Genomic DNA, 16,351 nt, shown 5'->3' with positions numbered 1-16,351 from the left:
AGCAGTTATTGCTGCACATTGGGATCATACCAGATACTGAAAGCAAAGGGTCACTTACTTTTGCCACTCACAGATATGTGATATTGGATCATTTTCCTCAATAAAAAATTGAGCACGTCTAATTTTTTCGTCTCATTTTTTTTATTTGGTTCTCTTTATCTACTTTTAAGACTTTTATGAAAATCTGAGGTAGTTTTAGGCCAAATTTCATCAGAAATCTAGAAAATTCTGAAGCGTTTACAAACTTTCAATCCCCACTCTAACTGTACTGGAAATAGCATTGGCTAGGGATTTTTCTTATATACAGTACAGCTAACCTATTGAGGGAAACAGACTGTGATTATCTCCGGTCTGCCATTTATAGTACAAGAGAACCCTAGCTTATAAATGTCTGCATCATAATATTGGATACAGTGTGAAATATATGTTCTATCTATACCTACACCTGACCGGTCACACATACCCAACCCCTCCAATTGTGATCAGGAAACAGGAACCATATTATACCTACAGTGGGTGACCACAGAGGAGATGACATTTGGGTATGGCCAACTTGGGAATTAGGCAGGTGCCTATGATGCCTTGCCATTAATCTGGCATAGACATGAGTCAGTCACATAACTACATCCCAATTGGAGCTAGAAAAGGAAAATGGAGCTCAGTGCAATGATTGCAAGTAGTGTGATATTCGGTCACCTCTAGTCTCTGCTTTCATCACTGTAACAGCTTCACCCCAGCACCATGCTTTCCCAGCTATCATGTTGTACGTGCAATCACCTGCGCCCCAGGCGACAAGAGGTCACTGGCGTTCACTATCTGCGTCAGTATATCCGAAGCCTTTGAGACCAGTGATACCTCCCAGATGTTTGTCACTGCTTTATCCAGCTGGGCTACTTGATCAGATACGATCTGCAGGTAAAAAAAAGTTGCAATGTATATATTGTTATATGAACAAATAAAAAAATTTCATTAAAAAATGCAGAGAAACGGAGGGTGTTTGGGGTGGGAATAGTGTTCTTATGCTGCACATTAATTTGCAAAAATAAATAGTGTCGGCTATGCAATATAACATTCATAGCACAAATCCAGCACTGGAGGGAAAGGCAATACCAGCTAAAGAGCAGAGTAGGGGCCTCTCCTCCTGAGCCACTGGGTGTGCCCCGAGCCACGCATGTTCAGATGAGGCCCCACTCTTTCTATAGGGTGAGCTCCGCTATCTTCTAATCCCTTACTTATCTGTTTTGAATTGAATAAGGATTTTTGTGGGTGACACAAGATTTAATACCATCAGATGATCACATAGAGAGATTATCCAATCAGATAAGGTGGGCCACTTTCATCCAAAATTTCAATTACATTTTATTAAAGTTTGTGTTTTGTAGGCAAAGGTTTAAACTCTTATGGCCTTACAATTATCCCAATGTTGTGCATGTATTACACATGTTTCCTGCACCATAATATCACAATGGTCACATCAAGGTGCCTTCCTCACTCCTAGAACTTCTGTCATGATCGGGGTAATTAGTCACCACTTCTTACCTTCCAAGTGTCTCCTGAGACTGGCCCAGCGCTCCAAGCCTGGATTCCACCTGCGCTGTCTGCCTGCAGCGAGCTGTGCAACATTGCCTCAGTCTCCCCGCTGTGATCCCGGCAGTGCTGTCATGGCAACTACAGAGCAAGTTCCTCCTGTCACAGTGAATGGCGTCTCCTGCCCTCCACGACCTCCGCCGCCATTATTACAGATTCCCACATGCTAAAGTTCAAACCGACCTTCCCTCCAGATTTAAACATGGGTGCAGCCATGTTTGATATCATCACATGTCATTCTACAGCCTATCCTCTGCACTCTGGACTCTGCCTGATTACCCAGCCAATACCTGCTTCCCAGCTAGTATAAATATCCTGCATTAGGGCTGCCTAATCGTCAGTGCTTTGGTTGTCTGATCCAGTTAGACATGTCTCTCCTGTTTGTGGATTCTCCAGCTTGTGTTTCCAGGTATTCCAGCTCCTGTGATCTCGCTCCACTAAGAGACCAGCACCAGTTACCATCCTGCGGTGCAGCCTGACTTCTGCGGTGTTTCAGCATTGCTCCTGATTATCTGCAGCGATCCGTCACCGGCTTCCAGCTTACAGTGTTGGTCCTGCATCGCCCCCAGCTTCCAGCGGTGTTCGGATATCACTCCCAGCTTACATTGCCTACAACATCGCTCTCTGTGCTCCATAGTGAATTCGTCACCGGCTTCCAGCTTCCAGCGTTGCTCCAACATCGCTTCCAGCTTCCAGCAGTGCTCCTGGGTCACTAACAGCCTTCAGCTGTGTTCGTCATCATCACCAGTACCACTCTCCATCTCCAGCAGTATTCCAGTATCGCTCTGCATCATCTACCACACAACATCGAACCACAGTTTCCATAGATACTCACCATCGGACTCTAAACTTCAGCGGTGAGTTCAGCACACCTTCCGTTTGCAGTACCAGTTCATTCCTCATTACAGTGGTTAGCTGTGGCCTACGGACTTACCTACTCCAGGTCTTGCAAGGACTTTGTCATCTTGTAGCTAGGAACTTTGTGACTGCGGAATTCGTTAAACAGTGGTCCCTACCCACTGAGAGACTCTCGTCTTCTGTATGCCTGACTGCTGTGGACGGCAGCAGGATCTCCGATGCAGTAATTGATTTTAAGACCCTGTCTATCCGTCTGAAGGTAGGAGCTCTTCTGTCCGAACTGATATCTTTTCTAGCCATTCAAAAAGCTACGCATCCTGTGGTTCTAGGCCTTCCATGGCTTCGTCTCCATAATCCGCAGATTGATTGGAAGACTACGCACATCCTGGCATGGGGTACTTCCTGTTCTGAGACCTGTCTCCAAAAGGTACTTCCAGTTCGCACCTCTTCTTCCAAGTCTCCAGATGTTCCATCTCCACAGTATCAAGATTTCACTGATGTCTTCAGCAAGTCCTCCGCAGATATTCTTCCTCCTCATAGGGAGTGGGATTGTCCTATTGATCTCATTCCAGGGAAGACTCCTCGGGGACTCACTTATCCTCTGTCGCTTCCAGAGACCCACTCTATGGAGGAGTATATTAAAGAAAACTTTGCCAATGGTTTCATCCGGCCTTCCTCTTCTCCAGCTGGTGCAGTCTTCTTCTTTGTGAAAAAGAAAGACGGTGGTCTGTGACCATGTATTGACTATCGTGGGCTTAACAACATCACAGTGAAAAACCAGTACCCTTTGCCTCTTATCACCGAGCTATTTGATCGTGTCAGTGGAGCCACCATCTTTTTTCCTAGTTAGACCTGAGGGGTGCATACAATCTCATCCGTATCCGAAAGGGTGACAAATGGAAGACCGCGTTTCACACCCGTGACGGACATTATGAGTACCTCGTCATGCCTTAGGGACTCAGCAACGCTCCAGCTGTATTTCAGCATTTCGTAAATGAAATCTTCTGAGATATCTTCTACCGACATGTTGTGGTCTACCTCGATGATATTCTCATCTTCGCCATTGATCTGAAGGAACATCGTTACTGGGTCAAGGAAGTCCTGTCCCGTCTCCGTGCCAATCATCTCTACTGTGAGTTAGAAAAATGCATCTTCGAGGTCAAGTCTATTCCATTTCTGGGTTACATCGTGTCTGGTTCCGGATTGGAGATGGATCCTGAGAAACTCCAGGCTATCCGTGATTGGCCGATACCCACGACACTCAAAGGTGTTCAAAGATTCCTGGGGTTCGCCAATTATTACAGGAGGTTCATTCAGGGCTTCTCTACTATTGTGGCACCAATCACCGCTCTCACAAGGAAAGGTGCCAATCCCTCCAAGTGGTCGGAAGAAGCTACCCAAGCCTTTCATCTTCTTAAAAGTTTGTCTCTGCTCCAGTTCTGAAACAGCCTGATACCAGCTTACCCTTCACACTGGAGGTGGATGCCTCTTCAGTAGGAGTTGGCACAGTTTTATCTCAAAGAGCCAATGATGGCCACTTACATCCCGTGGCTTCTTCTCACGGAAGTTCTCTCTGGCTGAGTGCAACTACACCATTGGTGATCAAAAACTTCTAGCCATCAAGCTCACTCTCGAAGAATGGAGATATTTACTGGAGGAAGCTTCTCATACTATAACTATCCTGACAGACCACAAGAATCTTCTGTACTTAAAAGCCGCCCAATGCCTCAATCCTCGTCCAGCCAGGTGGGCATTCTTCTTCTCCAGGTTTGACTTTAAACTCTCGTTTTGTCCAGAGTTACAGAACGCAAGGCTGATGCTCTTTCCCGCTCCTGGGAGCAAGAAAATTAGTCAGAATCCACTGGTAAGCATCCCATTATTGATCCAGTGGCATTCTCCGCCATGGGAGTAGACTCTATGCCTCCACCAGGTAAAAGCCTTGTAAAACCAGCTCTCAGAAAGAAGCTCTTGCAATGGGCACATTCTTCTCGCTTTGCTGGACATGCGGGTATTCAGAAAACCTACGAATTCGTTTCCAGATCATACTGGTGGCCGACCCTAAAGAAGGACATTACAGAATTTATTGCATCCTGCCCTAAGTGTGCCCAGCTCAAGGTGCCACGCCAGTCGCCCGCTGGACAACTGGTACCTTTGTCTGTCCCTCACCGTCCATGGACCCATTTATCAAGGGACTTTATTACAGATCTCCCTGAGTGTAACAAGTATAATACCATCTGGGTGGTAGTTGACCGGTTCACCAAGATGGCTCACTTTGTCCCTCTCACCGGTCTTCCATCAGCTTCCAAGCTGGCTCAAGTCTTCATTCAAGAGATCTTCAGATTACACGGTCTCCCTGAAGAGATTATCTCCGATAGAGGTGTCCAGTTTGTAGCAAAATTCTGGTGAAATCTGTGTTTGGCTCTCCAAGTCAAGTTAAAGTTTTCTACTACTTATCACCCCCAAACCAATGGGCAAACCGAGAGAGTGAATCAGGACTTGGAGGCCTTCCTCCGAATTTATATATCCTCTTCTCAAGAGGACTGGGTTCATCTTCTCCCGTGGGCCGAATCTTGTTACAACAATCAGTACCATTCTTCATCTTCTTCCACGCCATTCTTTGCCAACTACGGGTTCCATCCCAAGGTCCCTGAGTTTCAACCGCTTCCAGCAACATCAGTACCTGCAGCTGATGTCACCCTTCGTCAGCTTTCCCAAAACTGGAAGAATATCCAGGCAGCTCTCCTAAAAGCTTCCTCGAGGTACAAGAAGTTTGCGGACAAGATGAGTAAGGCAATCCCTGCCCTCAAACCAGGGGATCGTGTTTGGCTGTCAATCAAAAATCTAAGGTTAAAGGTTCCAAGTATGAAGTTTGCTCCTCGTTATATCGGACCCTTCGAGATTGAACAAGTCGTCAATCCTGTCACCTATAAGCTCAAGTGCCTCCATTCCTGAAGATCCTTAGGACATTTCACATCTCTCTCCTCAAGCCGGTGGTCCTGAATCGTTTTCACCCTGCACTCCCCACTGCACCCAAGGTCCATATTCAACGTGGTGTTGAGTATGAGGTCGCCAAGATTCTGGACTCACGCTCTCGGTATGGTCACCTCCAATACCTGATCGATTGGAAGGGCTATGGCCTGAGGAACGCTCCCGGACAAATGCATTGGATGTCCATTGTCCTAAGTCGGTCCAGGCTTTCCACGCCAGATTTCCTCGCAAGCTAAAGAGGTGTTCTGGGGCCACCCCTAAAGGAGGGGGGGGGGGGGGGTGCTGTCACGATCCGGGTAATTAGTCACCACTTCTTACCTTCCAAGTGTCTCCTGAGACTGGCCCAATGTTCCAAGCCTGGATTCCACCTGCGCTGTCTGCGTGCAACGAGCTGTGCAACATTGCCTCAGTCTCCCCGCTGTGATCCCGGCAGCGCTGTCAAGGCAACTACAGAGCAAGTTCCTCTTGTCACAGTGAATGATTCTCCTACCCTCCGCGGTCTCCGCTGCCATTACTACAGATTCCCACATGCTAAAGTTCAAACAGACCTTCCCTCCAGATTCAAACATGGGCGCAGCCATGTTTGATCTCATCACATGTCATTCTACAGCCTATCTGCTGCACTCACATACACATGTCTCTCCTGTTTGTGGATTCTCCAGCTTGTGTTTCCAGGTATTCCAGCTCCTGTGATCTCGCTCCACTAAGAGACCAGCACCAGTTACCATCCTGCGGTGCAGCCTGACTTCTTCAGTGTTCCAGCATTGCTCCTGATTATCTGCAGTGTCCGTCACCGGCTTCCAGCTTCCAGTGTTGATCCTTAATCACCCGCAGCTTCCAGCGGTGTTCGGATATCACTCCCACCTTACATTGCCTACAACATCGCTCTCTGTGCTCCATAGTGAATTCGTCACTGGCTTCCAGCTTCCAGTGTTGCTCCAACATCGCTTCCAGCTTCCAGCAGTGGCAGTACCAGCCCGTTCCTCATTAGTGGTTAGCTGTGGCCTACGGACTTACCTACTCCGGGTCTTGCAAGGACTTTGTCATCTTGTTCTGCATAGCCACAGTACTCATTACCTTATTCCTAGGAACTGTACTGTTATATCATTCTGCACATCTACAGTTGAAGTCATTGAATTACCAAGGTGTCAATACTGTGTGTTCAATAAACTAGACTAGACTTTGTTTTTACATACTCCGTTGTTGTGGTCACGCCTTCGGGCAGATGGTACTTAGATCTCCTCTATGTCCAGGAACCCTATCCTACCTTCACAGTTCACATACACGCCAGCCCCTACATCTGAGGCTTCCCCAGGTCAGCCTCAGCTCTCAGTTGTGACAACTTCCCAGGACATACTAGCTGTGTATCAAACGTGGAAAAATCAGAGGAGGTGACTGTGCAAAAATATAAAAAACACATATTATTCAGCTTCATCTGCAGTTAGCTAGATCACATTTCTATTATCATTCTATTTATTTCCTAGTCCCACCACTTACTAGTGCGATCCCTTGACTTAGTACTACTTTCTGATTGTTTATTTACATTTCTACCTTTTGGGAACTGGCAATTCCCTTTTTTTAGCAGCTGGATATTAGATATACCACTTATACCAGAGCGGCCTTATTCAGATGTGGCGCTAATGCAATGGCAGCTGTCCGTGCGCAGTTTAATGTGCGAAAATATGCTATTGCTCCAGGCACCTGGAAATGTACTGAGATGCCCACCGGCAGCCTTGCTAATATCAGCAACGGCGTACACGCAGTGGTGGTTGCAGATCCTTTAATAATCAACCATCTGAATGACTATATGGTCATGCAAAATGGCCGTGAGAACCGAGACCCTAGCACCATGTTTTCTGCGTACAAGAGACGTCCTGCAATTCTGTCACCACTCCCCATTACCACTCACAAAATGGCATCCTCCTGTCAATCATTTGCGATTGATTCCCCACAGTGAGTGTCCTTGCGGAAGTACCTTGGTACAGGCGCAGGGCGATCACGATGCACGCGCAGTCAACCGATAATCGCTCCACTGCGTTAAAATTGGCACTGCTTCCGCATCTGAGTCAAGCTCTGTATTATTATGTGCATAGTGTTACCTGGCTTGCAGCCTGAATAGTCATATTCTTCAGAGAGTCCGCTGGCAGCGGGGTAAAGGCGTCCAGGTTTGGAGGTGGCACTGTTGTATTGGTAGCTGGCTTTTTTACTGTCGGCTTTGCGTATGCTGGCTTTTTGTTAGAAATACAGAATTTAAAGATGCATAAAGAACGGCCCTGTAAGAAAGAAGAAATGCATTATATGATTACTGTTTTAGTACACAAATTATTATTATTATTATTATTATTATTATTATAGAATTGCAACTATGCATTTAGACGTAAGCACTCGCCTCCCATTCCTACATGATTTGCACTTTGCAAAAAGGGTTCTAACAAAAGTCATGAAGTTGTGTCTAGGGTGGCCAATGCTAGGCCATTTTTTTTAATCCCGGGTATCAGGATTGAAAAATGGTCAATCCCGGGATTCCCGGGGTACCCGGGATTGGTTTGTTTCCTGTGGTGATTGAATGATGAATGTGCTGATTGTATGGCAAGCATGTAGTCTACAGTCACTTGAACATTCTGGGAGAGTACACAAGTAGGGATCACTTACACACAGAGGTAGCAGCCATATTGTGACCTGAACCAATATTTGACCTATCAGTTCAATAGAAGCTATACACAAAGTACTTGATTTACCACCAGAAACAAAGCTGGGGTTAAGGGGGGTTAAAGGGGGATGAAGTACCCCATGCCCTCCTGTGTCAGGGGGGGCCTCAGTTAGAGCTGAACTGACCCATCTCTGGCTGCTGTTGCTGACGTGACCTCCCCATGGCTGTGCTGCTGGAGTAATCAGCAGAATACAGGAATGCAGAGGCAGTGGAGCAGTGCCCGGAACAGGGATTAGCCAGGAAGAGAGGGGCATCAGATCACACTGGTGAGCGGCAGCAGCACCAGCGCCTGGAGCTGGGACTTAGCCGGAGTGGGCAGCATCAGCTCACACTGGTGAGCGGCAGCAGCGCCCGGACCCTGGGACTTTGCCTGGGAGAGGTAAGATGCAACAGCCTCTATTTGGTAGGGGGTGATAAAGATGGAAGCCATATTTGTTCATAAGAATCCATTTTTAATTGACATCTGATAATCTGTTTCTAATTGTTTTAGCTTAGTGCTGATACAGGAAAAAGTACCAGACATTGTACTTTGTTTGAACCCATATTGTGAAGGTATGACCTTTAGCTAAGATATATTTTAAGGTAATTTCCTAGCAGAAATATAATGTCAGCATCTAGACATATAAACTTCAAAGGGTATTTATCAGTTTGCGGTATAGCAGGTGTGAAAACATAACCAGACATATGTAGGTTACGAGCTTAGCAAAAATCCCCAGATATTCCACTTAAGAGCACATATAGGAATGTTAGACGTTACTAAACATATTACGTATAAGATAGGTGTTTATTAACCAATAGGATTAGAAAGTATGTTAACCAATAGAATTAAAGAGGTCATTAACCAATAGGATTAAGCTTTGTGTAAGGAAATTACGACACTGTATGCAAATATGTATTCCTTTATAATATGCTGTTTCCAGGAAATAAAATCTGCTGTTATTTCTTATCATACACACGTGGCTAGTTATTACAAAGGTTACGTTGTTTTCTGGTCACTGGCTGCAGCCGTGAATGAACCTGATGCTGACTGACTGAGTGCGTGCTTGAACTTGGATCAGCGAGGGTGCCCTGTCCTGGGGCTACCTTTAACAGGGGAGAGGGTTGAGTATGCTGCAGAGGCATGGGGGCCCACTGTCTTAAGTACCCCGGGCCCCCTGGAGGCTTAATCTGGCCCTGACCGGAACCCTGATCTTATGCAGTCTTACTGGCCACTTGGCCAAACTAAAGTCAATTCAAATTCAAACATTACATCTTTGTTATCTCATTTAGAGGTCTATTTATGAGGCAGTGAATACCCTTTTCTCTGGCTTTTTTACCTGGGAAAGAGCAGAGATTAACACTGCTTCCTTCTATTTAGCAACAGGGATAACGCAGATAATATCAATGATCTCTGTATTATCACAGATTGCCATATGTCCATAGCCTCCTATGGGAACTGCTGTGTCTGTGTAATTTAACATGTGTCAGAAAGCTGGTGTCATCTATACTCAGCAATGGGGGTCATGCAAAGCCAGAGAGACGTTGCTTCACCTCTGCCGGGCCAAACTAGTGTACACATGCCCATTTTACAGTGACACGGATCTATGGCCCTCATTCCGAGTTGATCGGTCGCAAGGCGAATTTAGCAGAGTTACACACGCTAAGCCGCCGCCTACTGGGAGTGAATCTTAGCTTCTTAAAATTGCGACCGATGTATTCGCAATATTGCGATTACTAACTACTTAGCAGTTTCAGAGTAGCTTCAGACTTACTCTGCCTGTGCGATCAGTTCAGTGCTTGTCGTTCCTGTTTGACGTCACAAACACACCCAGCGTTCGCCCAGACACTCCCCCGTTTCCCCGGCCACTCCTGCGTTTTTTCCGGAAACGGTAGCGTTTTCAGCCACACGCCCCTGAAACGCCGTGTTTCCGCCCAGTAACACCCATTTCCTGTCAATCACATTACGATCGCCGGAGCGATGAAAAAGCCGTGAGTAAAATTACTTTCTACATAGCAAAGTTACTTGGCGCAGTCGCAGTGCGAACATTGCGCATGCGTACTAAGCGGATTTTCATTGCGATGCGATGAAAAATACCGAGCGAACAACTCGGAATGAGGGCCTATAAGTAGCAGTGATAATAATAATATCTGTACTGACGTGAAAAGCATTGCTAAAGGTTTGCAATAATCGTGGGATCTACATAAATAGACCCCTTAATTAATCTTATGTGGGATACACACTTGACCGACAGATCGGCCATCTGTCCCACCGACCGATTTGGTAAGTATACGCACTTACCACTCGGCTGATCAATATGTCTGGCCACAGGAACCAGTGGTGACGTCATTGTCGGTGGTTCCCGCAGCCAGGGGTGTAGAGCCACGCGGGGCCCTGGTAATGAATGGGGGCATGGCCAAAAAGGGGTGTGTCCACTCCACCTAAAAATAGCTCAGCCTCCCCTCTGTAACACTCAAAAACTGCCTGGAGCTGGGGGCGGGACACACTGTGGCCAATAATACTGCAAAACACAGCAGGAGGAGAGGCAGTGATCAGGGGGTCTATTCATTAAGAAAACTAAAACTGAATTGCTACTTATCACTATACATTGCATCGCTTCGATGCAATGTATAGCTGTAATAAATAGCAATTCATGTATACTCACCCTTCCGACGATGCACTGCAGAATCCAGGGGTCCTGTGGTGAGGTCTTCTCCAGTGGTCTCCCTCTCCGATGCGCGGAGTCAGCCGGCGGGTCCCTCTGCGCATGCACCGCCTGTTGACCTCCTGCACTGGTTGTTGGGAAGTCGGGGGCGGAGCCAGTACCGGGTGCCGAGCAGAGAGCATTGAGCTTCCCTGCCGTTTCCGCAGTTCAGGTTACGCTATCCTGAGATGGTGATCCAAAACTCCACGTAGCAGCGGAAGGCTGGGCTTTCCGCTCCTTCATGAATCGCACTCACCATACAATAGTATGGTGATGCGATTCAGGCACAGAGCGGTGGTGCTGCTGGAGAAGACAGGGACTTCTCCACGGTAACCCACTCTGTGAATTGCACTAGGCAGAGAAAAAATAGGATTTTAATACCTACCGGTAAATCCTTTTCTCTTAGTCCGTAGAGGATGCTGGGGTAACTTCCAGTACCATGGGGCACTTTAAGACTTTCAAAGTGGTGTGACCTGGCTCCTCCCTCTATGCCCCTCCTCCAGACTCCAGTTTAAGGAACTGTGCCCAGGGAGACGGACATTTCGAGGAAAGGATGTATTGTTAAACCACGGTGAGCATCTTACCAGCTCACACCTCAAGTATGCCGCAGAACGTGGCATTCAACAGAACCCAAGCCAACGGCATGAAGAATTTGCAGCAATATGCTGACACAAAAACCGTAACACAACCTGTGTATAACCATAGTCAATATCTGCAGATACAGTACGCACTGGGACGGGCGCCCAGCATCCTCTACAGACTAAGAGAAAAGGATTTACCGGTAGGTATTAAAATCCTATTTTCTCATACGTCCTAGAGGATGCTGGGGTAACTTCCAGAACCATGGGGTTATACCAAAGCGCTAGAACGGGCGGGAGAGTGCGGATGACTCTGCAGAACCGATTGACCAAACTTGAGGTCATTATCGGCCAAGGTGGCAAACCCGAAAAAAAATAGCCAAACAGTTTGCTAAACAGCTGCTCGGCAAAGTTGCTATGCCGAGATCCCCCGGTCCACCGGCCCGGATGAGCCCACCTGTCCAACAGAATGGGCCTTCACGTATTTCGGTAACGGCAATCATGCCGTGGGATGAGCATGCTGAATCATACCACAGATCCAACGCGTAACGGTCTGTATGGAAGCAGAGCACCCAATCTTGTTGGGAGAAAACCGGACAATAGAGCCTGTGTTCCTAGACGGAGCCGTCTTGGCGACATGCATTTTCAAAACTCTGACCTCATGCAGAGACTTTGGACTCAGCAAAGGCGTCAGTAGCCACAGGCACCACACTAGGTTGGTACATGTGGGAGAAAACAACCACCATCATTAGGAAGTGTTGACAAGTTTCCAACTCTGCTCTATCTTCATGAGAGATCAAATAAGGTCTCCTATGAGACCAGGTCTCCAACTCAGACATTCGCCTTGCGCATGCCAAGGCCAACCTGACGACCACTTTCCAAGTGATGAATGTCAAATCCACCTTCTGTAAAGGTACAAACCAATGTGATTGAAGGACCTGCAACACCACGCCAAGATTCCACGGTGCCACCGGGGGCACAAATGGAGGCTGGATGTGCAATACGCCTTTCACGAAAGCCTGAACTTCTGGAAAGGAGGCCAATTTTTGTACTTTAATTGAGCCCAACTTTAAGCCCTCATCCACACCAGCCTGCAGAAAATGGAGAAAACGTCCTAGCTGAAATTCTACTGTAGAAGTCTTCTTGGATTCACATCAAGACTCTCCAAACTCTGTGGTAACGTTTAGACGTTACTCCTTTCCTAGACTGAAGAAGTGTGGGAATAACTTTACTGGGAACACTCTTTCGGGCTAGGAATCCGGCATTCAACCGCCAATCCTTCAAACGCAGCCGTGGTAAAATTTGATACACGCACGGCCTTCGCTGCAACAGATCCTCTCTGAGATGAAGAGGCCCGGGATCTCCTATGAGTAATTCCCAAAGATCTGGATACCAAGTCCTCCTTGGCCAGTCTGGAACATTGAGGATCACCTGAACCTTTTTTCTTCCTATGATCTTCAGCCCTTTTGGAAAGAGCTGAAGTGGAGGGAATACATACACCGACTGAAACACCCATGGTGTCACTAGTGCGTCCACTGCTATTGCTTGGGGTTCCCTCGACCTGGAACCATATCTCAGAAGTTTCTTGTTGAGGCGAGACACCATCATGTCTATTTTAGGAATTCCCCAAAGACTTGTCACTTCTGCAAAGACCTCTTGATGAAGACCCCACTCTCCTGGATGGAGATCGTGTCTGCCGAGGAAGTCTGCTTCCCAGTGGTCCACTGTTGGAACGAATATTTCTGACAGAGCGCTTGTATGTCTTGCCGCCCAGCGAAAAATCCCTCTGGCTTCTGCCATTTTTGCTCCGTTTTTCGTTTGTAGAAAATCGTTGTAAACGGCCCTTAAATCTAGACCGTTATTGTGGTGACAAGTTTTCTAACTTGACCCTCTTCCTTGGAAGTTTTTCCCCCTGTGTAACTGCTTCCCAGCCTCGGAGGCATGCATCCGTGGTCACTAGGATCCTGAGATTCTGGTCTTGAAAGCCAGGATTATCCTAGGTGGGAACCGGACCACTTGTCCAACTGGACCAGAATACCCTGGCATGGAACATGCCAAACGAATGTCCTCATAGGCCGCAACCATCTTTTCTAGCCACCGAATGTATTGATGGATTGACACTGTTGTAGGTCCGACCCGACTTTGGATCCTCAGAGCCTTTTCCACCGGAAGAAAACCCAAACTCTCATTAGTTCTGTATCTAGTATTATCCCCAAAGCCGACAACCGCGCCGTTGGGACCAACAGTGATTTTTGAAGAACTGTCAGGGAGAATGAAACGTTTGCACCACTTGATTTCTTGATCTCGCCGTAATTAGGAGACCGGCCCAGTACGGGATAAATGTGACTCCTTACTATCCAAGGAGAACCATCATTACCGCCATCACCCTGGTGAAATTGGCAATGACAATCCTGAATTGCATACCTCAGGTAAGCCTAATGCGTAAGAAAACCGTAATTAGACCTCCTTTATCCTTTTTCCAGATTGGAGATCACTGCCCTGAGAGACTCCATCTTGGATTTGAATTTCTTTAAGTAGACATTTAGGAATTTCAGATATAGGATAGGTCTGACCGAGCCGTCCGGCTTCAGGAGCACGAAGAGGCTTGACTAACAGCTTTTTTCCTATTGTGACAGGGACACCAGGACAATGACCTGATCCTGACCCTTGCATTGCGTCGCATACTACCTTCCCGTCCTGAGGAGAATCGGCAAGGTCAATTTGACAAATCGGTGAGGGGAACCGTCTGGAAATTCCAGTATGCCCCCTTGGGACACTATTCTTAAAAACACGGGTCCCAGTCCGTTCCAGGACTGACTGAAGAGTTTTAGACGTGGACCCACCGGCGTGGGCTACCGCAAGAGAGACCCAGCGTCCTGCTGTGGACGTGGTAGAAACAGAGGATGATAACTGGTCCTGTGATCTTGAAGAGGCTGCTGACCTCTTCCCTCTTCTCCTTCCTCTACCTGCAAAGAAAGGGGGGCCTGTACCTATTATGCCGAAATGACTGCATCCGACAATGATGCGTCATCATTCGTTGAGAGGGAACATAGGGCAAGAAACGGTAGACTTACCAGCGGCATCTGCCGAGATCAAACTAACTCGGCCGTCACCAGACCACGCTTTACCTTCATAGGGAAGAAAACTCAATTTTCTCCTCCGAGTCAGCATCAGCATTCCATTGGTGACTCCACCACGGCCTCCTAGCCGAGACCGCCATGGAACTGGCCCGCGAACTCCCTTGTAGTCGCATAGCAGTAAGCTGCAGTGTCCCAGATATGACCCAACTTAAGGAGTATCCCATCTTTCCCCAGGGTATCTACGTCGGATGACAAGGTAACCAACCATTTCTGAATACTACTACTCCCCCATGCGCATGTAATGGCAGGTATAATTTACGCACGCGTGGACACCTAACTAGAATATAACGTAGCTTCCTGCATACGATCCTATGTGACAGGGCCCCTAGCAGAACAGGGGGGGGAACTCTCACCTTATCCTCTCCGCGGCGGGAAAAGAATAAACACTCGGAATCCTCTTGAGGATTTGAAAACATCTTGTCAGGGCTGACCCAGACTTTTTTCCAACAGAGCGCTCAGCACATGAGAAGGAGGAGCTTTACCTCAGCATTCATCATAAATTTCTATATATATAGAAATATATATATCCATACACATACACACCTATACATATATCTATATACACATATATCACACACATATATATATATATATATATATATATATATATATCCTTTTGTCAGGACCAGCAGGGTCCCTAGTGACGTTAATACGTTCTTAATGTGTATGAACATGTACTGAATGCTGTACATTATATTGTGGATCAAAACAGGAAACATTACGGTCGACATAGGAAACAGTATTCGTGTCGACATCAGGGAGTAGTAACTGGGCAAAATAACCATTTTTGCGATCCCGAGGGGTCTGAGGGAAATATATTCTATGAACATGATCTCCTCCATAAATATTACCATGTCTGTGTCTGGACCACAGATTTTTGCAATCCTACTATACATATATATCCATATAGGTATAGCTCTTTCTGATATGCATCACATTATCATGCAAAATATTTGTATTTTTTTACCCAGTTAGATATTGTTGGTGCCGACATGGTCACCCACACGTCTGTGTCCCCCATATAGTTTTCTCTTGAGAAAAACATACATCTACCGACATGTTGACACTCTTTACATGTACCAAGTACCATCGGGAGTCGGCGGTGCCGACAGGGTCATTCCCACAGCCGTTTGTGGCAGAGCACTCAGCCTCAGACATGCCGACACACGTGTACCAAACACCCACCGACATTACACTGGCTATAACCACAGAAGGAGTTTACCAGCTCAACACCCAGCGCCCAATCTGTATATATTGTGCTTTTTCATTAACTTATATTGCACCAATAAACTGTGCCCCCCCCCCTCTTTTCACCCTGTTATGTACAGTAGTGTGTTTTTGGAAGGACCAGCGTCTCTGTGTAGAGAAAATGGCGCTGATGTGAGCTGTGAGGGCTAAGCCCCGCCCCCTTAATGGCGCGCTTCAGCCCCGCTATTTTTTAGAATATTTATACTGGCGGGGGTTCGGATTTAGTGCCTTGGCCCTTAAAAACCACAATGCCAGTCTTATATGAGGTTTTTCATGCTGCCCAGGGTGCCCCCCCCGCGCCCTGCACCCTATAGTGCCGCTGTGTGCGGGTGCATGGCGCGCAGCGCGGCCACTGCGCGGTACCTCAAAGCTGTCACTGAAGTCTTCTGATCTTCTTCTACTCACCTGTCTTCTGACTTCTGGCTCTGCAAGGGGGGTGACGGCGGGCTCTGGGAACGAGCATCTAGGCGTACCTAGCGTTCAGACCCTCAGGAGCTAATGGTGTCCTGTAGCCAAAGAAGCAGAGCCTTGAAACTCACAGAAGTAGGTCTGCTTCTCTCC

At 47.1% G+C, this 16,351-nt stretch overlaps 1 protein-coding gene across 2 annotated transcripts in view; it reads right to left on the bottom strand.

Moving 5' to 3' along the window:
• The window catches only part of LOC134969490 (polycystin-1-like protein 3), a 258,914-nt gene that overhangs the window by 219,100 nt on the left and 23,463 nt on the right, over nucleotides 1-16,351 (bottom strand). For both annotated transcript variants that reach the window (XM_063945475.1, XM_063945476.1), the window contains exons 4-5: nucleotides 7,533-7,706; nucleotides 778-909 (exon numbers count right to left, since the gene is read on the bottom strand). In XM_063945475.1, coding sequence (XP_063801545.1) covers nucleotides 778-909; nucleotides 7,533-7,706 — 306 coding nt within the window. The remainder of the gene's footprint in view (nucleotides 1-777; nucleotides 910-7,532; nucleotides 7,707-16,351) is intronic.

Source organism: Pseudophryne corroboree, chromosome 11, assembly GCF_028390025.1.
Source record: "Pseudophryne corroboree isolate aPseCor3 chromosome 11, aPseCor3.hap2, whole genome shotgun sequence".
Taxonomy (NCBI): Eukaryota; Metazoa; Chordata; class Amphibia; order Anura; family Myobatrachidae; genus Pseudophryne; species Pseudophryne corroboree.
This window is presented reverse-complemented; position numbering and strand designations above follow the sequence as displayed.